At 34.8% G+C, this 25161-nt stretch overlaps 2 protein-coding genes and 1 pseudogene across 3 annotated transcripts; all 3 read right to left on the reverse strand.

Annotated features, from left to right (window-relative positions):
* Nucleotides 1–3579: 3579 nt before the first annotated feature.
* Nucleotides 3580–7623, reverse strand: LOC138335571 (uncharacterized). Its single transcript, XM_069284731.1, has one exon. The coding sequence runs from the start codon at nucleotides 6790–6792 to the stop codon at nucleotides 5134–5136; it is 1659 nt and encodes a 552-aa protein (XP_069140832.1). The 5' UTR covers nucleotides 6793–7623; the 3' UTR covers nucleotides 3580–5133.
* Nucleotides 7624–8708: 1085 nt separating this feature from the next.
* On the reverse strand, nucleotides 8709–14556 carry LOC138335568 (uncharacterized; annotated as a pseudogene).
* A 2851-nt stretch (nucleotides 14557–17407) lies between these two features.
* LOC138335572 (galectin-3-like) lies at nucleotides 17408–23371 on the reverse strand. Of its 2 annotated transcripts, none has more exons than XM_069284733.1 (6): nucleotides 23224–23371; nucleotides 22061–22280; nucleotides 20985–21185; nucleotides 19226–19314; nucleotides 18555–18771; nucleotides 17408–17705 (listed from the first exon to the last, which is right to left on the reverse strand). In XM_069284733.1, the coding sequence occupies exons 2-6, from the start codon at nucleotides 22277–22279 to the stop codon at nucleotides 17589–17591; spliced, it is 843 nt and encodes a 280-aa protein (XP_069140834.1). In that variant the 5' UTR covers nucleotide 22280; nucleotides 23224–23371; the 3' UTR covers nucleotides 17408–17588. The 2 variants fall into 2 exon arrangements, with proteins under 2 accessions (XP_069140834.1, XP_069140833.1); XM_069284732.1 differs by having other exon boundaries at nucleotides 23203–23343.
* Between the last annotated feature and the right edge of the window lie 1790 nt (nucleotides 23372–25161).

Here is a 25161-nt window from a genome sequence, read left to right on the forward strand (position 1 = left end):
AAGTTTTACTTGTTTATTTTCTTTTCTATTCCAAGTAGAAGACATAATTTAAAAATAAAAGGACATACTGTGATTTAGACCTACACTATCATCAATGTAATGTTCAAATCTTTAATAATAAAAATTCAAAACACATTACCTAGACTAAAAATGTCCATCTACGGATTCTACTATATTCTACATTACAGTACAACACACGTAATGCCTTTTGGGCTATGCAACGGTCCGGCAACCTTCGAAAGACTACTTGAATGTGTATTACAGATACAGATAGTCTGGTGCAGAGCTATCGGAGCATTCGCAGCAGGGAACCAGACTAAGATACAGAAGGATTTTTTTTTTAAATCAGAAGAGCTTTTATTTCGACAAACAAATGTATAAAAACAGGTTAAATAGACCACAAAGCAGGCATGCATATAAATATGGAGCAAACAATATTGAAAACAAATTATGCACTATTAACAATTCTAAAATAGTGTTAGATCAAACTAATAACACGATCAAAAATCATGTAACAGAAGCAAAGATACATCAATTGACACAATCACGCTTTACTAAAAGTAAGTGATTACGGACAATAAAAGCCTGATTATCAGTTAGTGACATTCATAATTTAATCACTATGCACTCTTAAGATATAGACATGAGAAATCAAACTAAAAAGTAACCATAGCAGATCTACCGGTATGCTGAGTGCAGGCATTGGTTTTTTTTATCAAAAAACTAAACTTAACCTACTAAGATAACAAGCGAAGCATAAGCATAAAAAGGTACACAAAATGTAACCTCACATACCTGGAGCAGTCTCACAAACGACTTCTAACATTCAGCCTTCCTGATGTCGTTTGGTAGACTGTTCCATATTTGGGCGGCTTCAAGTCTAAAAGATTTCAGGCCATACCTAGTTGCATTCACCTGTGGAATTTCTGCATGTCTTTCTCATCTAGAATTTTAAAAAGAAGCTTTAGATGTTAAGAAGTTATGAAAATAATCAGGACTGTCCTTGTTAAGGATTTTGAAAGCTACTCTAGCGGTGATCTGTATTCTTACTATTAACATGCAAGAGTTTAGAATTTGTTTTAAAATTATCTCTATTGGAGAGTCATAATCTTCTGTAACAAAATGTGGACATCTTTAATGTATTTTCTCCATTTTGACAGTACTATGTTTTCTACAAAAATGTCAGACAATAGGACAGTAATTGAAGTTTAAGTGTATAAAAGAGTTAAAGATTATTATACGTCCCTGTTTCGTTAAAAAATGCCAGCTAATTTTAAAACAACCACTTGTCTGGTGCCTTTTTCACATGACTGTGACATGGCCGTCAGACTTTAGAAAGTTATCAAAGTTTAATCATAACAAAGTAGCATTCGTGTCACACATAATTTCATTATCATATATATGAAAAGAAGACATATGTTTGTTAGCCTTATGACCAAGGCATATGGCCTGGAGTTTATCCGGATTGGCCTTCATGGTGTTAAAATTGAACCAGTTAATTAGTAGAAGTATTAGCAGGACTTCAGGATTACTTGGGCGATATAATCGTATTCTCTGCGGACATAAAAACTCATATAGAGCGACTTGCGGAGGTTAAACCTGGATAACTGATGCAGGATTGCAAATTTCTCCAAAGCAATAGCAATTGCTTTAAACAGAAAGTCAACGTAGTAGCTACAGACCCAGCATAGTTGGAAAAGTTGAAAACCGGTCACAACCTAAAACTGTTAATGATGTACGAAGCTTCTTGGGTACCTGCGTCTACTATCAAAAATTAAGTTTTTTCCAAGCTCGATAAACCTTAAGATAAATTGACGGAGAAACAAAAAAAAAGGGTTTTCTATGGACCAGTGAATATGGAAATGCCTTTCTACAGTTGATAAACAAATTATCTACTGCATCCATTTTGAGATATCCAGATCTTACACTATCTTTATATTTGACACCTATGCAAGCGGAACAGGAATCGTGACAATTTTATCTCAAGTTGAGATCTGAGAATAATTGACAGTTTTCCCCTAAAGTGCCCATTGATCAATTTAAGACATTTTAGGGGTCTATATCAAAAATTGGTAAAACTCATATTCTACATTGTGCATTACATGTAAAGGGAGAAAAGCTCCCCGAGAAAAAACTTCTACCCCACCTAGCTTACGCGCCTAAAAATCAAATTTCTAGCAAGTCTTCACAAAAACGATTACTACGGTTGGAAAGAGCAATAATTTTACTTTCAGATACATCATACAACTACACAAAGTGCCGTCACTAAGACAATAGCAGCCCCATTTCAAAAAAAAAAAAAAAAAAAAAAAAAAGTAACACGCAAATGTCCTCGATCGCGCGCGGAAATTCATCTTGTCATTTTCTCATGCATTATTCATGAGCGAGACCTCCATTGCAATCTTATTGACTGACTGTAAGGAAAAGATGGTATTCTCCTCTCGGGACACCTCGTAATTTACATTTGGCATTACCCACACACCCGAGACAACCGGTAAACTATTCCTCTGAAACCGTGTGTGTTTGAGATATATATGTACAGGTTTCAACGCATTGTCGTCAATACTCAGGTAATTTCACTTTTTTAAATATAGATACAGCTCATAAGGCAAAACAAAAGTACAATGTCGATGATTCCCCACTAGCTGTTTGGACATCAATTTATTTTCTTCTGACATTTACGTTTTTTATAGGTAATCCAAAATCGAGCTGGTGTTTCTATTAAAGACAAATGGTATTTTTTCACTATCAAAAACAGGAGCAGACGATTTAGTATTTTTCTTCTGTTACAAAAGTTACTTACTTTACACCATTACTACCATTGAAAAGTTTGAGCTTCTAATTTTACAAGTTAAAAATATGAAAAATAATTAATTGCATCCCGAAAAAAATCCGTGGCACAATATCTTATATGGAATGAAGTAATGACTGCGCATGCACCAAAGGCGAAATAAATTATTTTATGTTATTTCTTGTGTTAATTAGGCATATATATATATACACGATTAAACACCAATTTTTGTTCAAATGATGAATATCATTTATGCTCTGTCGGCGGTGGAGCATCTTTAACAAGTTATGCTTCGAACGAAGACTTTGTCTAGTCATTATCCTTTATTATAGTCAAGTATAATGGATCTATGTTTTGTTTTTTGTTTTAAGTATTTCCATTTGTGACTGTTCAGGGCTATGTGATTACACGGAACGAATACTTCATTTCTCGGTACGCGATTTAGATAATAAGGAAAAAATCGTACTTAATATTAGCTGAAGGAACTGCTTGAGAAAGCTATGATTTAATCACAGAAAAATAACACATCTTTATACTTACGAACTATGTGATTATCCACCTTGAACACTACAGTCCCGCTTTACATTGAACACAAAGACGTTTTGCAAAAAATTCAAACCAAACATTTGAACTACATTTCTGAGTTATTTTGTTTGAAATTTGTGCTGAAATTCGCAAAACAATAGTTGTAAAATTATTCGATTAGAAACTGTTCTAAGATTTAGTACATTAAAAAATTGTAAACAATAAAACAAGAATGCATTTAATGATTCGTTTTTTATTTCATGAAATATATACAAAATAAAAACATTGAGATATTGATGCTAGTAAGTGGAGGAACAGAAATGGCCAAATATTTTATTTTAATACCGATTGATAGTCATAGCAACAACATTTTTTTCATTCTAAATACCTGAGTTATCAAATTCATGATTCAAGATGGAATTTAAGTACCTGTACATTGTCATTCCAAGTGTTACACTGAAAAAATAATGGCCTGGTTATGGCCTTGAGGAATAGGGAGGAATATGTGGAGAAGTACGAAAATATCATGTTCTTTTATCATTTTCTTAGTTTTCTTTTAGCAATTAAAAGCATTGCAAATTTTGCCCTATGCGCTATTGTAGATATCATTCATATTTTTAGTAATTTTAAAGGACAAAAAAGTGTTTTTGTGGAGCACTAGATGTGTTCTGCTAAAAACATTTCTTTTTTGCTAAAGAAAAAAGAAAGGTTTTAGCAACTTTTGCTAAGGTGTTTTCTGATCTAGAGCTACCAGAGGCATTCATTATATCAATAAATGTGAATGACAATTTGCATTATCAAACAAAGTGGCTTTGTTCAAACCATTTTAAGTTTAACATTTTAAGTCATAAACATCTGTTCTGTCATTATCTGTCATTGATGAACGTATTACGAGAACAAAGAACAAAGCTTTTCTAGTGTATCATTCTCCCATTTTCATATACACCCTGATGTATCGTAGTACCGATAGTATAATTTATAGTGATAGAAAGCATATCATTGTATTTTGGCAATACGTATCTTTACTCATTTAATTAAGTCTATCACACAAAATGTATCTGTTCACTTCCTCGGTATCTCATCACGTGTTTATAGTTCTATCACACGAAATGTATCTGTCCACTTCCTCGGTATCATATCACGTGTTTATAGTTCTATCACACGAAATGTATCTGTTCACTTCCTCGGTATCATATCACGTTTTTATAGTTCTATCACACGAAATGTATCTGTTCACTTCCTCGGTATCATATCACGTTTTTATAGTTCTATCACACGAAATGTATCTGTCCACTTCCTCGGTATCATATCACGTTTTTATAGTTCTATCACACGAAATGTATCTGTCCACTTCCTCGGTATCTCATCACGTGTTTATAGTTCCATCACACGAAATGTATCTGTCCACTTCCTCGGTATCTCATCACGTGTTTATAGTTCTATCACACGAAATGTATCTGTTCACTTCCTCGGTATCTCATCACGTGTTTATAGTTCTATCACACGAAATGTATCTGTTCACTTCCTCGGTATCTCATCACGTGTTTATAGTTCTATCACACAAAATGTATCTGTTCACTTCCTCGGTATCTCATCACGTGTTTATAGTTCTATCACACGAAATGTATCTGTTCACTTCCTCGGTATCTCATCACGTGTTTATAGTTCTATTACACAAAATGTATCTGTTCACATCCTCGGTGTCTCATCACGTGTTTATAGTTCCATCACAGGAAATGTATCTGTTCACTTCCTCATGATCTAATCACGTGTTTCTAATTCTAATACGTGTACAGTATCATCACTATAACACGTGTTCATAGTTCCATCACACGTACCGTGCCATCAACATGCCCTATCCAAACATGTCCACACCTATCTACACCTACAGCTGTAGGACCCATAGTTTCAAGTCCCTCGTCCAGGAGACAGGCTGTTTTATGGTCTCCTGACACAACAAGTACCTGTTGGCTTAAAAAATCAGGAACAAACACTCTGTTGTACATGTCACGGCTTATCGTACCAAATCCCATCCCACTGACCTCCTCATCCTTGTCCAGTTCCCCACTCCAGGTATATAAGGTGTTGTCGGATTGGTCCTTTATTACCAGTTCACGCCGATCATCATCATCGGGCTTGTATACCACCACAGCGACATGTCCTGTGGTCAGACAGACGATGCTCAGTCCCTTCCCTCCACACGAGAGTTGTCTGACCTTGTTCCCAGACTTATTCAGTACCAGTATTGTTGGAGAGTCAGTACTAACAACCACCTCGTCATTGTCACTCACACTCACATAGCAAGCACATAATGGACTGACGTCGGCAAACGTGGTGACTCGTCTGACCTCGGACAGATGGTATATCAGTGCACGTGGTGATTCATCAGTCATCAGTAGTCCTCCCGTGTTGGTCAATGTCAGATCCCCCGGATTGAAGTCCAGCTTTATAGTCTCCATAACCTGGCCGTCGTTGTTGACTAAAATCAAACATCTTCTGATGACTACTGATATCCAAGCGTGTTTATCATCTATTGGACATATCGAGGTGATTTTTTTCTTTTGTGGGACTCTGAATGTAAACGTTTGTTTGACACGTGTACTGTCAATCTGTCTCTTCTTGTAGCGAGCGACATCTTTGACCTCCTGACCGATCTGAATATACCCAAACATTGATTCCAATTGAGATCGTTCAAATGTCCCGGGTACAAAATGTGGTGGACGAGGCACCACACTTTCAGTATTGAATTTGTACAGCGATTTGGCGGTTTGTAGTTTCTTCGTCAATTCAAAAAAGAAGGATATCTGCGGCGTTGGTTTCATTTCCTCCTCAACAGCCTGAATCAACTTCCTCATTTCCTGGATGTTTTTCTCGGATCGCTCATAATCTTTAACTTGTGTCTCTTTTACTTCTTTAAGTAGGGACGACAACTCTGTAACTGCTGAGTCGGCCACAGAATCGATCTGGGACTTCAACTCTGACCTCATGGATTCTATTTCCTTAATTGCACCATGGACATTATCCTCGAATGACTTGGTGTCTTGTTTATTTTGTGTTACTTTAGTGTCTGATTGATCAACCTCCGATCTCAACGTGTCCAGTTCATTTTGTATGTACATTTGCTGTGATATAATTTCTTCTTCTATAGTTTTGAAAGCGTGTTGTTTATGTTTCTGGGTAAAGCATGATGCACACATGATGACTTCACACTCGCTACAGTACAGGTCACATGATTTGCCAGGATGTGTCTTACATACCTCGGAAATGATGGTCTCGCCCTGTTTATTCGCCTCCTTTATTGGTACGACGTTGTCGTTTCGTGTTTTCCTTCCTCGTTTGTGACCGTCTTTACATTTATCACATAAAATTTCCAGACAATCGTTACAATACCAATTTATATCTTCTGTACTTTGACATATCGCACACATGTCGGGCACATGCACTCGGGCGCGGCAGATAGAACGCTTGCTTGCCATCGTCTTTTATCCACCCCTATTCCTGACTGCAAACTACACAATTGACTTCCCGGTTCAGCTTAATTATATCACGATATGAAGTTACGTGGTTGCAGTCAGTAGGTATGTAAGGTATGTATATACAATCATTATTCTGACACGCTCACAGGTGTCGTATGAATACACTGTAGAATAATTTAAATAAGACATAATTTATGCAAGTGGCCTAGCCAATGTGACCCTAGGATTTAATCATCTTATGCAGGTCATGTCAACATCCACATGTAGTTTTAAACATTAAATTCAAGCTATAAAATTGCTAAAAAATCTTAGTTTTCAGCAAAAATATTAAAAAATTTAATGCTAAAATGGAAGAAATACTTAACTAGGTCACTGTGACCTACTTTTTAAAATTTTCATCAGTGTTCTGAACTGAAAGTCAGAAACCCCATTTTTTACATGGAAAAATATTATCTCCATTCTATTATTTAGTTAATTAGGACTTAAACAATTAAAACGTGAATTTTCACCCTTTGACCTTTGACCCGTAAAATTAAAATGAGCGCAGTAAAAATTGGATATTCTGAATAGCATACAATATGCAGCTGACCCTAAGGTATCTTAATGCAAAACATTTTGCTTATCACTGTGTGGCCGTAAAACGGCCCAAAGTGATACCTCTCCTTTCATCTAACTTGTCTAAGACCATGCTTAATTTTCGATACATATGTTATGACCATCTTGAAGGTCGATTGAATCCGATCCGATGGTGCGGTTTTCGGTCTGTTTATTTTGTATATGTTTTGTTTACAAAAAGACATTTGTGATCGATTATTAAAATTTCAGGAGTATTACATATTACGTCTACATTTCTTCTTTTAATCAATCTCTGTGTGGCGTCCTCGTTGAGATTCTTTTGATTTTTACTTCAAAAATAACGGTAACGTAGTTTATAGGAACGTAACTTTGAAACTTTGCGTATTATCTCCTCATCACTGTTCCATCAAACAACAGTAATCGTATACTAATATCACATTCCAAGGCCACGAATAGGTACAAGTTCAGATGGAACCGAACAGTTTTACATATGATATGGAATAATGACATCATGATAACGTAGCTTATTGAAAATATTTGAAATAATGCTCGTAATGTTTTGTATTATATCACAACAGAAATATATGAAGTTTTGCATGTTTTTCGTGGAAACTAGGTTCCGGTGCTTGAAAGAAACTAATAAATGTATCGTTTTATAGTAGCAAAACACACGATTTTAATTTAATGTCAACGGTAACGCAGCTTATAGTATATAACAGTGAAAATTATGTTTAAAAAAGTTTTTATTGCCAATGAGTGAGTAAAACTATTTACAGATAAATTTACATTATAATGACAATTGCTCCTTAAATCTTTGTTTAAAAAAAGTGTTTGTTGTTTTCAGATTTAATTGATTCGAATAACGATATGATACATTCAATGGACATGATTTGCTTTGAAAGAGCGCATAAGATGACGATTGATATTTTAAGTATGGTCCATTAATATTGAAGTTTCAAAGAAAGGTAAAAATACACTGAATGAGTTTTTATTTGATGTAGTTTTCAATCTCAATTGTGTTGACGTTGTGGTAGCGTAAATAACAGTTTTGTTCTTGTAATCTTTATTTCTGTGTAGGTCAAATTTTATCCAATGAAGTCCAAGTCATGAAAATTGACAGAAAGGTACCCAAGACCTTTACAAATGGCATACACTAACAATTGACAGCTTTCGTCTTTATTTGACCTGGTATTCAATGTTGACGTCGTTGTAATTTAAATAACCGCTGTATTTTTGCAACATTTCTTTCCGTGTAGGTTGAAATTTATCTTACGAAGTTTGAGTCATGAAAATTGGCAGAAAAGTACCCAACACCATAATAAATAACGTAAACTACAATGTAAGAATTAAAGGCTTTCGAAAATGTTTATTATTTCATAATTCGATTTCAATGGGTTCGATTTACTGGAGAATAGGTGTATAATTCAACTTGTAGTATATCTAAAAGGAGATCACTGTAGTTTCCATACATTTTTGTTAACCTTGATATATACAACATTTATGTGTATATAATATATATACACATTGTATATAGGATCTTAAATGAATGTTTATTTCAAATGAAATTTTATGAAACGTGTCTAAAAAATATATTCGCGACCTTTGGCGAGCAAAACATAAAACTTTTTAAAATGATGAGTATCAAAAAATCTCTTAAAAATGAACACAATTTTAAGATGATTTTAATACATATATACAAAAACCTACATTTACTAGGAATCGCACGTCAAAATATATTGCGAAAATCCAGCGATGGCCGCCATTTTGAAGATTCATATTCTAATTGAATAATGTAGCCTGTTTTACATTGAACACAACGATTTTTTTGCAGAAATTTCAAAGCAAACATTTAAACTACATTCCAGAATTATTTGATTTGAAATTAGTGCTGAATTTGCAATACAACAGTTGCAAAAGTATTCGATTAGATTGTGCTTAGATTCAATACATTAAAATATTGAAAACAGGAATGCATTGAATAATAAGTTTTCATTTTATGAAATATGTACAAAATAGGACATTGCGATATAAATTATTGTAAGAGGAGGAAGATAAGAAAATGACCAATATCGAACTCTAATACCGATTGATAGTCATACCAACAACGTTTCTACAGAGAAAGTTGAGGCTCATAAGCGGTATAAATATCACAATTGACTATTTACAAAGGCTGTAAAAATATGATCAATTTCATTAGCGACATACAATTAATAACAGAAAATGTGATAAATTACACAAGCAAAATAATAATAAAAAAATAAGTAACGTAAGCTACATAATGATAACATTAAAATAAAAACCACGTGAGTATTACATAAGCGACATAATTATTATAATTGTCACTGTAATTATCTACTTAAGGATAAACAAATCTGATGATTCAAAATATCTTGTATTATTATTTTTTCTTGTATAGAATTTCGAGAATGGAGAGTTTTACCATAAAAGAAAGAAAATAGAAGTAAAAAACATATGTCCATAAACTCTTTTTTGAGTTATTGCCACTGAAATATACCTATTTCACAAAATTAGGATTTTATGGCAATTTTATCGTTTTCGTCATATACACGATATATTAAAGCCATATTTTCCTTAAGATATATTATATAGGCCTGATTGTTTGCAGAATTTATTTTACATGTGTTGGCTTTACACAAATGGTATAAAAGACTCTTCTGTCCTTTAGAACAACTACATATGCGACCCCTAGCCCTTGGTTTATATACAAAATACACACCTTTTAGTCATTTTTGCCCAATTAAACCCTATATAAAACGTTTTGGTATCAACCATTTTAGAATTATCTGTATCAACGCAGAAAATGTTGCTCTTTGTAATTCAGGTAATCAATGGTGGGTTCGTGTGCTTATTTTTACCCCCATTTGAATACTTGTTATTTAACAATATTTCAGAGTTGAAAAATAAGCGCTCAAATTACCCACAAATAAAATGACAAAATTGTTTGTTTACCACATTAATTATTAATATTGCTATTACAATGATCATAGTAAATATATACATCAACACATAACACAATAAAAATGTTGTCGCAGTGATGACTTTAATAAAACAATTGAAGTAAAAAATAAGGAAGTCTCTCATGAAATCGAAGACATATTTTCAAAATGGCCGCCAAGAGGGTCCTGTATAAAAATTCTACAAACAGTAGAAGTATATTATTTGATAAATTTACATATGATAACTAGTTACAGATATTGATAAATTTTGTTTGAAAATTTCAAAACTTTGATCTAGGTTAAAAAAAGATTTAAAGTAAATGAAAACTCAAAGGAACGTATCCATTAGCAACATCAATATAAGATAAACACCGATGTGATCATGAACATGAAAATGGTAATCATACAACCTGTGATAATTTATATGAGTTACATTAAAAACATGAGTAACACCAAAAATTTTTTTTAAAAAAACCTGATGTGGTCATTAACATGAAAATAATAATAAAATTGTAATAATTTACAGTGCGATCCTATTACTGATCGATGTGTATCAACCCCATGCCAAAGTATGTCGTGTATACTATATCGTTGCTTAATTTGGAGAGGAAAAATTCGCGGTCTGTGTGATATTTATTCACGGGGATAAATATTCATTTGTCAATTTCTTATATTAAGCTATGCATGCTACCTAATTTGTAATTCTTTTATTTGCGAAGATTTTAAATGTTTGCGAAAATGAACCTGACCGCGAATACAGCAAAACTATACAATGCTGAAATTTTGTCTTCCTCAAATTAAAACTTGATGTGTCTGATACTAAAACAAGTAATATAACAGTACTGAGATACTACATTAAACCGTGTGAGGTATTTAATCTGACCCTATGGTGGATTGGTACTTGCAATTCAAACCTAATTAATTTCAAGATGGCGATAAATTATGCAACAAGAATGTGGTAGTAAACATATTCTGTGCTGAATTAAATAATTGACGAATAAAGCTGTCTAAATATATTCTTTAAATTGCTGTTATTAAGAACAGATACTGTTATGTTTACCGTAAAAATATATCGACTTCACCATTGGGACGTCAATGGAACTCTATGGCGTCATCCTGAATCTGTGACATCAGACTATATTCAGTGGACCCTCGATAATCCGGACACCTTCGTTCCCAGCCTAAACCGTCCGGATTACGAGTTTTCCGGACTGCCGAATTCCGTGTTCTTAGTCAATAAAATTGTCACGTACGAGTTACTCCCCTTTACTTTGTAATCGATTATAGACTTTTATGTAATATACGTATATTATAATAAATACTTCGTTTGTTATGTTTTATGGATGTTATTTTATACTATTACGTAAAGAATATCAAATAAGCGTTTTTCTTTTTTCAAAATACAAAACCGAAAGCCATCGTTAATTGTGTACTATATATGGATTTAGCCACGTATCCCACTCTTGATCTGTCTTACGACAAATTATGTTTCAAAATTCATAACCAAGAATCAATATCATCTACGTTCTTGGCATAAAAACTATGATAACAATTAGTTGAACATTCTAAGAACAAAGATAGATTTGTATATTGTGTGTTTTTACAGTTTTTGTTTACTGTCTTACAGACTTGTGTAACAACCACGCACCTGTTTACGTCTAACTTCGTGCACAATGTCACACACATGTAAATGGCATGTGCCTTCATATCTTATACCATAGAACCATAGACGATAAATTCGAATAGATTCACTTACGTTTAAAATACTTATAAATTTTGTGAGCATTATCTCACTTTATTGTATCCGAAATCCAGAGCTATATACATGTACTCTGCATGCGAAACCAGTAAGGTATCGACAGTATACATTCATGTACGTACCTGTAAACAAGCTCAAACTACATTTTTAAAAGCGTGTAGCTAAAAATATATTGCGTATCTCAATTACAACACTGAATCTCCTATAGAAAACCAATGAACCGTTACATGACTGCATGTACCCGTGTGAAAGGTGTTCAGGTAATATATATATAAACACCCGTGGCTATGACCTGTAATAGTATCGCTAAAAATTTAAGACATTTACTTCTGTCGCGTCATTTAAGTGTAATATAAAAAACTTTGTTAGTGTATCAGTTTGAACATAACTTCATTTCAGGAAGCACTTTTATACAGTAATAAAGATAAATTACTTTTGTGATCAACTAATCTGTAATAAGTGTATTTTATGGCTTTACATCACCTCTCCATCTATGTCTTCACTCACATAACACGAAATGTATGTCCACATCATTGGTATCTTATCACGTCTTTATAGTTCTATTACACGAAATTTATCTGTCAATTTCCTCTTTATCCTATCACGTCTTTACCGTTCTATCACATGAAATGTATCTGTCCATTTCTGCTTCATATTATCACGTGTTTATAGTTCCATCACACAAAATGTATCTGTCCACTTTCTCGGTATTTCGTCACGTGTTTATAGTTCCATCAAACAAAATGTATCTGTCCACTTTCTCGGTATTTAGTCACGTGTTTATAATTCCATCACACGAAATGTATCTGTCCATTTCTGCTTCATATCGTCACGTGTTTATAGTTTCATCACACGAAATGTATCTGTCCACTTTCTCGGTATCTCATCACGTCTTTATTGTACTATCACACGAAATGTATCTGTCCACTTCCTCGGTATCTCGTCACGTGTTTATAGTTCCATCACACAAAATGTATCTGTTCACTTCCTCGGTATCTCATCACGTCTTTATTGTACTATCACACGAAATGTATCTGTCCACTTCCTCGGTATCTCGTCACGTGTTTATAGTTCCATCACACGAAATGTATCTGTCCATTTTCTCGGTATCTCGTCACGTGTTTATAGTTCCATCACACAAAATGTATCTGTCCACTTCCTCGGTATCATATCACGCCTGTATAGTTCTAGCACAGGAAATGTATCTGTCCACTTCCTCGGTGTCTCATCACGTGTTTATAGTTCCATCACACGAAATGTATCTGTTCACTTCCTCATGATCTAATCACGTGTTTCTAGTTCTAATACGTGTACAGTATCATCACTATAACACGTGTTCATAGTTCCATCACCTGAATCGTGCCATCAACATACCCTATCCACACCTATCTACACCTACAGCTGTAGGACCCATAGTTTCAAGTCCCTCGTCCAGGAGACAGGCTGTTTTATGGTCTCCTGACACAACAAGTACCTGTTGGCTTAAAAAATCAGGAACAAACACTCTGTTGTACATGTCACGGCTTATCGTACCAAATCCCATCCCACTGACCTCCTCATCCTTGTCCAGTTCCCCACTCCAGGTATATAAGGTGTTGTCGGATTGGTCCTTTATTACCAGTTCACGCCGATCATCATCATCGGGCTTGTATACCACCACAGCGACATGTCCTGTGGTCAGACAGACGATGCTCAGTCCCTTCCCTCCACACGAGAGTTGTCTGACCTTGTTCCCAGACTTATTCAGTACCAGTATTGTTGGAGAGTCAGTACTAACAACCACCTCGTCATTGTCACTCACACTCACATAGCAAGCACGTAATGGACTGACGTCAGCAAACGTGGTGACTCGTCTGACCTCGGACAGATGGTATATCAGTGCACGTGGTGATTCATCATCAGAAGTCCTCCTGTGTTGGTCAATGTCAGATCCCCCGGATTGAAGTCCAGCTTTATAGTCTCCATAACCTGGCCGTCGTTGTTGACTAAAATCAAACATCTTCTGATGACTACTGATATCCAAGCGTGTTTATCATCAATTGGACACATCGAGGCGATTTCCTTCTTTTGTGGGACTCTGAATGTGAACATTTGTTTGACACGTGTACTGTCAATCTGTCTCTTCTTGTAGCGAGCGACATCTTTGACCTCCTGACCGATCTGAATATACCCAAACATTGATTTCAATTGAGATCGTTCAAATGTCCCGGGTACAAAATGTGGTGGACGAGGCACCACACTTTCAGTATTGAATTTGTACAGCGATTTGGCGGTTTGTAGTTTCTTCGTCAATTCAAAAAAGAAGGATATCTGCGGCGTTGGTTTCATGTCCTCCTCAACAGCCTGAATCAACTTCCTCATTTCCTCCTCCTCAACAGCCTGAATCAACTTCCTCATTTCCTCCTCCTCAACAGCCTGAATCAACTTCCTCATTTCCTCCTCCTCAACAGCCTGAATCAACTTCCTCATTTCCTTGATGTTTTTCTCGAATCGCTCATAATCTTTAACCTTTCTCTTTTACTTACTGTATTACATTACCACTATTGGAATGTCTGAGCATATTATTTTTTTAGAATGAAATATTAAAAATAATTTAATGCGTCCCGAAAAAAAAATCCATAGCACTTTTGTCTATATTGAATGAAGTGTTGATTGCGCATATACTAAAAGCAAAATAAATCATTTCATACATTTTTTATGTTTATTTGACACATATACACGTGATAAAATATCAGTTATTGATCAAATTAATATTTTCGTTTATGCTCTGTTGACGATGGAGCATCTTTAGTCCTAATGGTTAATATTTGATTTGATTCATTTGACAGATGACGCAATGGCCATTCACAATGGGATGAAGTTTTCCACTTTCGACAATGATAATGATGAGTGGATCGGCAACAATTGTGTTGCGTTACGTAAGGCCAGTTGGTGGTACAATGCCTGCTATCGCACAAATCTCAATGGCGGATTATATGTAAACGGCACTGGGAATTGGGCCTCCTTGGTTTGGGATCATTTCTATAAGAATTCACATCCCAACATGATGAAGACAAAAATGCTAGCGAAACGGCCTCAGCAGTAATATAATTGAGATATCTGCATCAAAGGGCAGTGATGACAAAAAAAATGAGAAAAACTGTATCACCTTGCTTAACTTTGATATATCCATAAAATACAATGACAGAGGAAAAGGAAAAAAAAACCTGTATCACCTTGATACATGTTTCCTTTGCACCTTTGTTCGGGCAAAGGTGGCAATAAAGCTGTTGATTTCGTCCTTAGCAGTGTCGGAGATAATCTTTGACATCACTTACATCAGTTGTTGTTTTGTGTTGTATGTGCGTTGTAGATTGACCGAACAGACAAACACATTTGTGTGTGATCCGTTCGTAGTTTCCTTTGGATAACATGTGGGCGATATAACGGGAGATATGTGTATCATTACCATATACGAAAATAATGTTAGCGTAATTGGGGTACTACCGACAGGTGGCTTGTGGTACGATTCTATAATGCAAATCTATATAATTACTACTTTACATTGAGAGATATAACAACATGATCTATTACACTATACTTGTAGTCTATAACCTGCAGCAGCTTCCCGCTGAGTGATGGAAGGTATGTAAAAATGTGTTAAGATATCCAGGGTAATTTCTTATGAACTAGGAAAATAAATTTTCCTATCAAAATCATTCTACATGCGATGAAATTCATTTACATAATAGAAATCCTAAAACGTCCTCGCTGCTGTCCAAGTCCGTGTTGGCATTTCCATGCAGTCTCGCTTTCAAAAAGATTTTTTTTTTTAGAACTGTGTTTGATTACATGGGGTTTTCCATAATATCAATGGTCAAAACTGGCAACATTAGCAGAACTTGACCGTCGTTTTGATATGTAAGGAATTTTGGAATGCCAATGAATACATTTAGACTGATTTTCTTTGCCCGACTATTCACTTTAAGGATGGCAGAAAACTACGCTTTGAATGCACAGTGTATGCACATATATATGTTCTACAAATTGGTCTGATTTTTTTACTTGCCGGTGAAATATTATACAATTGCGGTATACAAATATGACCTTTATATGCAACATTTCATGGTCTTGGAGCCTGTCTGGTGTATTATTATATTACGTATATCATTTTCTGTGTTTAGTTGTTCACGCTTCCGCCATTAAATTGCAAAACGAGGCTGAGGGTGCTTCCCTGACAATATAACATCTCTCTCTCATTGCGGCTAATAAACCAGCCTGGACGAAGGCGATGTCATATGTGCCGCCCCTCTCCGAGGCTAGAATGCAGGGATGGGCGGAACAGAAAGATGTCCAATCGAAATCAAAGAAAATGGGATACAAACATGTATTGGTATTCTGTTTCCTCTGGCTTTCTAATACAATGACAGTCTCGATCATGATTGTTGATAGGGAAGCTGTCGTATGGAAGCACTCTCAGCCTCGTTTTGGAAACAGCAGGTTGACTCGCGTGAATATAGTGTGTTTCCGAGAAAAACAGTTTTGATTTTTAGTGCGAGCGTACTCGCATTATTATTTTGCTTGTCGGGTGTGGAGTCTGTGTACATTCGCTATGCGCAGATTCCAACTGCGCACGCGATACGGGAAACTGGTGTCTTTAATAGATTAATATATTTCTAGAGGTAGAGGATGCTTTCATTCTGATGCCCGAATGAGCACGTGAGCCTATAATAGTTGTCTGGATCAACTATTTACATTTTTCGTTTAAACACGTAACCGTCTCTTGTTTAAAAAAATGGATGATACATTTTGCACTATATTGATAATTTTGTAGTAATTAACTTGATATGACCAACAGTTTGTTTTTCAAGTTACTTAAACGTTTTTAAGATTAAAGAAAAATTATGCCAGATTAATAAATTAGATTAGGAAACATAGTTCTACATATTCCACCCATGGCTTGTGTAAAACTATCATTATGCGGGGTGTAAGGGAGAATGCTATATACATGGGTATATATATAATATATTATGTATTAGTTGATACCATCAATATCCGGACTTTGCTGTTTTGTGTATTCCGTCTCTGTATCTTGCTTTTGGTGTTTAGATGTTTAATTCCGATTCCGATGGAAATAAATATAAAAGTTTAAATGGAAGATGGTTTGATTATTCATTGATTCATACTTTGACGACGCTAAAAGTGTTGATCATGAGAATTCATGACCCCAATATGCACGAGAAATAAGTCACACTTCGAGAACAATCACTCATGTGTGATTCGATGATATTTACAGGGAAGGGAAACCTCAACATTTTTAAGAAAAAGAAAAGAATAAGGACTGTTGTAGTTTTATGTTATATGACATTTATTTACTAAACGATAGATAAATTTATGTGCTCCATGAATTATTTCGATATTGGGCGTTATGTATATATCAAAAAAAAATTGCGAATTGGAATTTTTCTGTTGAACCATAATTAAATAGGAAAATGCAAGTTATTTTGTCGATACTGAGTAAGTCTCTATTCGAATCTGATTTGATGGATTTGCACGTCACCGCTGATACTGATGTATCCAAACTTTTGCGGTGGGTGGATACGGTGGGGATAGTCACAGAATGGCTTATTGTTAGAAAATATCTGCAAAAGAAACAATAATCAAGTAAAATAAAGGCACATTTACTTTGAAATTCCGAAAAAAAGCTATTATATAAAGCACTCATTGTAGTGAAAAACTAGAAAAAAATATATTAAAAATGTTCTTCGTAGTATTGTTAAGTATTAACTTGTGATTAAGATTATGTTACGGTGATATACCACAAAAATCATCGTTGGTGACCCGCTACACTTATCACCCGTGGGACACCTCGATATCAGAGCACCCCTTTCGTCAAGTGCCATTTGATTGGCCTCAACAGATTTTCCTGTCGATATTTTTAGCCAATGAGATTGGAGGTAACATACGCTTCACAGAAGCTGTACATAAACAACATTGATATTCATGAATATTCTCCTTCTAACCTAAAGAATTATCATTTTAAAAGAGTAATGTTGATTGGTTACTATTTATAGAGTGACGCCATTGAAGCGGTTCTCTGAGCTCGAACTGTCACACGGGTGATAAGTGTAGCGTAGCGTAGTGCAATCAACCGTGGATCACTGACGATGCACAAAAATCTTAGTGAACTCTAAATAAACCTTGAAGTGTACACTCTGATTTTTGTGTTATAACTCCATTATATAAAAACATACTCAAATTAATCCTTAAAATTCAATTTAGTACAGATTATCTCTTTAAAATCAAAAAGTTTTTTGGCTCTTTTGTCTATGAAGTCATTACGTCGTTATATAATGAGCCAATCAGAAGTGACATTACAAATGGCCATTTGTTTCTTTATGGGCTGATAACAATATGTCAAGCCAATATAAATGTTGTTTTTTTTACAAGTAATATTGAATTATTGAATGACAATACACACATAAACTTACCCGGTATCTATCTTGGTCCACGATAAAGCGTATTTCAAATTGTTGGTTAATTCCAAACGGAAAATAGGGGGCGCCTCTATCTTCATCTCCCCAGCTTCCGGAAGATTTAGTATTAAGAACGAGTACATTGTTGTCCGGCCCAGCGTTAATCCGAGGATTAAAATGAAGGGCAATGTTTTCGCCAGATGGGTCCTCTTGGAAATTGATGAAGAATTTACTAATGTAAGAAAAGATGATCTAAATAAAACCGAGCTGGGAAATTATAGCGATAATGCATAATACAATATTCGTTATAATTTAATTATCTAATAAAATCATACATTTTTTTATTATTAGATATGATATATAATACTAAATAGATAAAAACGTACCTAACGTATCTTTGAAATCATGTGATACATTGTACACAGTGCACGAATATTCGAAAATAATTACATCTGTAATTATTACAAATAGTTGAAAAGTCGTACATTGTACTTATTCAATTTTCAAAAAACCAATATAGTCGAAACATTATACTTATTTAACTTTCAGGATTTAACATAGTTGGTACATCGTTCTTATTCTACTTTCGAAAATTAAATGCAGTTGAAATATCGTACTTATTCAACTTTCGAAATTGAATATAGTTTAAATGTGTATATCTTTAGCTTATATTAAGAGGTAGTTACCCTTCGTTCCCGGGGATGGCCATACCGCTGACGACGATACTTCTCCCTATTACAAGGCCACCCTGTATCTGTGTCTCAAATGGCATTGGCTGTAAACAAGAATGGTATATTCTGATTTTGGGGTTATCTCCCTTCATCTTAAGTAAGATGTCTATATTTGTTGTTGTTGTGTGTGGAATGGTTTTAACTTTTACAATATTAAAATACAAGCCCTGATAATAGTGATAATAAGGATTTGTATTTAATAGGGTTGCTATTTGTACAACTATTTTGTTCTGCAGGAAGGTCTATATATAGACAATAGCTGCTATCTTCACTGTCGGGAATCACGTGGTTTGAAGTGCACGTGGTGATCCCACGAACAGACAAAATGTCTGCCTTGCAGAAAACCGAGGCGCTTCGGAAGAAACCAGACGGTAAGCTTCCGAATTCAATGGGTCTAATGTATCAAGAACTGGCCTATAGACATTGTACATTATTACCAAATATACCCATGTTTACATTTCTGCTGAATTTTGTGTCATTGTTGCAAACATTCAAATAATCGGAGGGTGGGTGTAGAAAAAAATCTCTCAACATTTCATCAACACTTCGCGTAGTGAAACCCACGAACGAATGTTTAGAGTTACCTCCCGTCTTGCTGAATCATGCTCGTTTTATTAGCCATGTTATAACATTTTTCGCAGTGAAATATAAGGTTTTAAGGTGAAAATACAAGTGATCACTTTTGGTATTTTCACTCAATTTTGACCAATAGGAATGCATCATTGACAGTGAAAATATCAGTTTTATTCTTACGTCATTAGTTTGTGCACAAAATGACGTCAAGTTTTGTATAGAAATATAACGTTATGCTCACAAAAAATACGCCGAAATTATCGCAAGGGCAAATAATAATATTTCATCTCGTGAGGCGGAAGATTACACCTCATTTTATGAAATATCACGTGTATTTATCAAGAAACAAGGAATATCCATTATTTAGCTGGAACAGACTATAGTATACAAGACACATTTGAGTTTTCTCCTTTTTTGTTTTGAAATGGCCATTTTTTGTTTGTTTTTTTAGCACTATGCTGTTTGGTCAGCAATATTTATATGCTTTGATATATATACAATTGTTATTTATATAGTTTTTATACTACGCTTTACCGTAATAAATACCTTCAAGTATTTATATGAGTGGTCAGTCAGTCAGTACGTACAAATGTATATGATAGGTTTATACAATACCAAAATGAGTGATAATTACATCAAATGAAGGCGCCAACTGTTTTTGGAGCTCACGATTAATGGTAACACATTGTTGGTTGAAATTTATAGGTATTAAGAATTCCGATCTTGTCTGGAGTTGAAAGGTATTTGCCAACCCAATTTGTTGTTTGGAATTGCAAGGTGTTTGGTAACCCAATGTTGCTTGGAATGGATAGTTATTTGATAACCCAAAGTTATTTGGAATTGAAAGGTATTTGGTAACCCAGTTGTTTAGAAGTGAAAGCTAGTGGTAACCCATTTTTTCTGGAATTGATAGCTGATTGGTAACGTGTAACTAGTTTAAAATTGAAATGATTTGGTAACCCGATTTTTGTTTTGAATTGACAGGAATTTAGAAACCCAACGTTGTCTGAAATTCAGAGGTATTTGATAACCCGATTATGTCGGGAATCGACAGGTATTCAGTAAACCGTTGTTACATGGGATTGATAGATATCCGATATATATAGCGACATAACTTTATACTGTGTAATGTTTCACATACCGGATTTTGTATCGGAGGGCCCCCATACATTGCTCCCATCTGCTGTGGCATTCCTTGAAATGGCATAGCTCCCGGCGCCATGCCTCCCGGCGCCATTCCTCCTGGCATCATTCCTCCAGGCGCCATGCCTCCAGGCATCATACCTCCCGGTGCCATACCTCCTGGTGCCATACCGGGATATCCTTGGTTTGGGGGCATGCCCTAAAGTGATTAAAACATTGTTAATATATTAATCATTTTATTCAGATATATATATAAACAAATTACCGACGTTTACTGAAATTTATATCCCATGTAGTTTTGAGATTTTATTTCAGCAGTCGAAAACCTACAGATCATGTGCATCGATCAAAACGACATTAACTTAAAAACGCAATTTTTCCACTGAACAATTCCACCGGTCATGCTTCTGCAAACAGTATGCACAATACCAAGAAACTAAACAGTTCTTTAGCTGTTTCGTACTGTAAAGTAGTCTTAAAGTTCAGACAACGGACACACGTTTACGGAGACTTCATATTTTTGCTCTATATTTCATGTATTTTGACAACTGTTCCATTTACCATCATATTTTTAATGAGATTTTCTTGAAATAACATAAGTTTGTAAAAAACTACTTGCGAAATATTTTCAGATATGTTTGAAATATTTCTCTTTTATTTGGAATTTGTATTATAGATGATTACATACACGTCATGTAACAAAACTTTAACGTCATTTTGTTTACTTCATAATGTCATTTGCATTTTTTTAAAGTAGCATTGATATCTCTTGAAATAAACGGGAAATTGTACGAATATTTCCGACACGTAATTTGCAGCTATTTTTTGCAGTTATACACAAAGTATAAAGACACATTCCGTGGTACGTGAATCATTCCCATTATTAAAGTTCTATCATAAATTAGTCCCATTAATGAAAAGTCTCAAAATTCGTGAAATATAAAGTAAAAATAAGATGAGTCAGAGTACGTTTGTCCGATCACTGTACGTCAGTGTGTACGCTCTGATGCGTTTAAAAGCAACGACATGACGGTAATGAGAGTGGGAAATCTGTCAACTACAAATGTTACATACTGAGGATGGGTAACCGGGTTGTCCATATGCTCCAGGTGGCACTCCGGGTCCTACTCCCGGGTAACCAGCGCCACCTTGTGGCGGAAAGCCTGGGCCTCCTGGTTGAGGATAGCCGCTACCTGGAGGATATCCAGGGCCTCCTTGAGGAAAGCCCTGTCCACCTGGCGGAGGGTAACCTCCTGGTCCTCCTGGTGGGGGATAGCCCCCGTAGTTCTGCATGCTGTAAAGAAATGGATATATTTATATATTATAACTAATAATGACCTCTTTACACTCTCATGTGAGACACAACGGGGCGTGTGTATAATGACATACTGTACTCACTCGACTTAAATAATTGTGGACCGATGTATTCCACTAGCTATATATATATAATAAGCCAGACTTTAACGATTAATATATACTCGTGTACAGAATTTACAATACTACTTCTATAATTACACATTCGGATTACACCATTACATTTAAATGGAAGAAGTGGTGGTGGTTTTCATTATAGACGGCGGGACGAGCTAGTCTTCGGCATTGTATACTTAAGGAAAGTAAACCAAAAAATCAATTCAGGAATTATGACTGTGTACACGTTAGCGCGTGTACGTGTAGATATTTAACTGTGAATGCAAATGCGTACATATATAACTCTTTAATTACATTAACCATTTGTGGCCAATTTCGTATTTGAATATAAATTATTTTAAAAAAATATAGATCTATCACAAATTAAACCAGACTTGAAACCGGTATGTTGATATTCATGTTTATGTATGTATACTTTATAATACTTTTATAGAATAGTTCGATTGAATCAAAATCAATGTCAGTTACAGTGGAATATGCAAAGGAAAGAAAGTATTAAGTCTTTTCAGTGTGCGTTATAATAACACCTTATTACAGATAAGCTTGGCGAAAACACTTGTGTTTGAAAAAAATATAACACATTATATTTTTCACATACAAATTTTTCGTTTAGCGTTAATGAGGGTGTAAATTTCATTAATCTACATGATCAGTGCAGGTGCACTTAATGATGAGTAAAGAGTACAACACATCTATAGCAATACAATGTAGGATCTTGTAAAATTATCTTTTGTTAAAAGCATTAATTCGAAAGTCCTACTTACTAAAATGTTTTCTGAACTTACCTTTCGTAGTGTATTTCTCACCTTTGACCCGGAATGTATTCCTTCCTCTGATTGTTTACCTTCACGACCACTCGGCACGTAGTTCCCTTTCCTTGTACCTAGTCTCGTCACAGTCCCATTGATTGTTACCTATACGTATACGTGTACAGGATCGCTGGTGTATTGACTAAACATAAATCGATCTGCATATTAATCGGGGGGATTTTACAATGTAAACGTAAAGGCTTGAATGGTAGGTGTAAACAATAAAAGGGGTAAATACACAAGCGAAGTTATAATTTTAGCATATTGTACAAACAACTTTGATCGTGAGAAGACGACTGGGGTAAATACGTGTATGTTAGTGGAATTATAAATTTGTCTTTAAATATGACACAAAAAACCGCTATTATGAGAGTCTGTTTTCATACACGAGTGAAAATATAACTATCTTTCTAACAAATGTCATGGAAAACGAGACTTTCAGGAGATTCAATCATTACAAAAGACTGTTTTAGTACAATAAAAAAAGGGTAAATACACGAATTTTTTTTACACTTTTGTTATGATATATGAAACAAAAACGCTGTAATGAGGGACTTTTAGGAACGTTGATAGTTAAAGTAAGTCTGCACAATAAAAAGGGTAAACAAATAAATGAGATTATTTTGTCTTAACATATGGTTGCAGAAAACAGTAGATTTTGACAAAATACTGTATAAAAATAAGGCGCATGCCTTAGAAATATAGATATAGTCATTAAACTGTAAAAAAAACCTGTAAAAATATATATATAATGAATCTGCACAACTTTTGCAATTACAGTATGATATTTTGATAAGGATTTGACCATATTTTGCGCTTACTCATACATGTGAATACCATGGTAACAACAAAAAATACACGAAAAAATGCAAAATATCATGATTTTTAGTCCAAAATTGCACAAAATTGTACACATTTTTCTTCTTAAAACCTGTCTTAAATTGAGCATTTCTATCACAATGCCAAAATAAGCTGATTTAATTTGTAGGTCAATTGTGTGGATTTTTCAATATTTTTGCCTTAACCCGCGCCATAGATTTTCCTTCAAGTAAAGCTAGCATTTCTGGTCAAGACGCACTTCCGGAGGAGCCCAAAATTATAATCTCTAACCCATTTTAGTTAGGTTTATTTTTTTTCAAATATGAAACTTAAATCAAACCCTTCATATTGAATGTACCCATTTCAAAATATATATACAGAAAAATATAGACCATGGCCATGCTGTTCTTCTCTGGTTTGCTTCTTATGGCATAAAAAAGACTACATTGATGAGACACTTTCAGGAACTTTCATCGTGACAAGACTACTGCTTATAAGTCTGTCAAAACAGAGTACGTGAATTATTCCCATTATTATTGTTCTATTTTTCACGGAATGTGTCTTCAGACACTGTGAAAAAATTGAAAAATATCTGCAAAATACGTGTCGACAATGTTCCGCTTTTTTCAAGAGATATTTTGATTTAAACATATCTTATTGCAAAATGTGCAATGGAATTGGGCACAAGTTATACAATTTATATAAAGCCCGTTCCCAAAAAATAAAACATTCAAATTACATAGACAAGATGGCATTTACAGGATAAGATATAAATAATATATAAAGTTGTATTTGAGACAGAGAGAGAGGGAAAGAGTGAGGGAAGAGCGAGAAAGAGAGAGAGAGGGGGGGACGGAGAGAGCTATTTTATAACCAGTATGCTCCTCAAGGTGATAGTTTCACCTCCTTATATACTTTTATTTCAAAATCTACCCCTCCGATAAAGACGACAGAAGTTTTAAACCACTTTTCTTTCTTTCAACTTATCAATGTTCATATCATCCTTTCCTTCGTTTGACTTTCTTCTGGTCACTCTAGGCTTCCTTTGAATATACGTTTCACTTTTGTCGTCAGGATTGGAGGGTTATACAAATATAATTTACGTGTAAATACAAA

The sequence above is a fragment of the Argopecten irradians genome, chromosome 11 (assembly GCF_041381155.1).
Source record: "Argopecten irradians isolate NY chromosome 11, Ai_NY, whole genome shotgun sequence".
NCBI lineage: Eukaryota > Metazoa > Mollusca > Bivalvia > Pectinida > Pectinidae > Argopecten > Argopecten irradians.

Excerpts from the sequence above, each read along its gene's own strand:
- LOC138335571 (XM_069284731.1), bottom strand. The coding sequence starts at position 6,792 with ATGGCAAGCAAGCGTTCTATCTGCCGCGCCCGAGTGCATGTGCCCGAC.
- LOC138335572 (XM_069284733.1), bottom strand. The coding sequence starts at position 22,279 with ATGCAGAACTACGGGGGCTATCCCCCACCAGGAGGACCAGGAGGTTAC. Across the intron at positions 21,186-22,060 it reads AACCCGGTTACCCATCCTCA|GGCATGCCCCCAAACCAAGG; the intron begins GTATGTAACATT and ends TAATCACTTTAG. Across the intron at positions 19,315-20,984 it reads GCCCTCCGATACAAAATCCG|CCAATGCCATTTGAGACACA; the intron begins GTATGTGAAACA and ends TCTTGTTTACAG.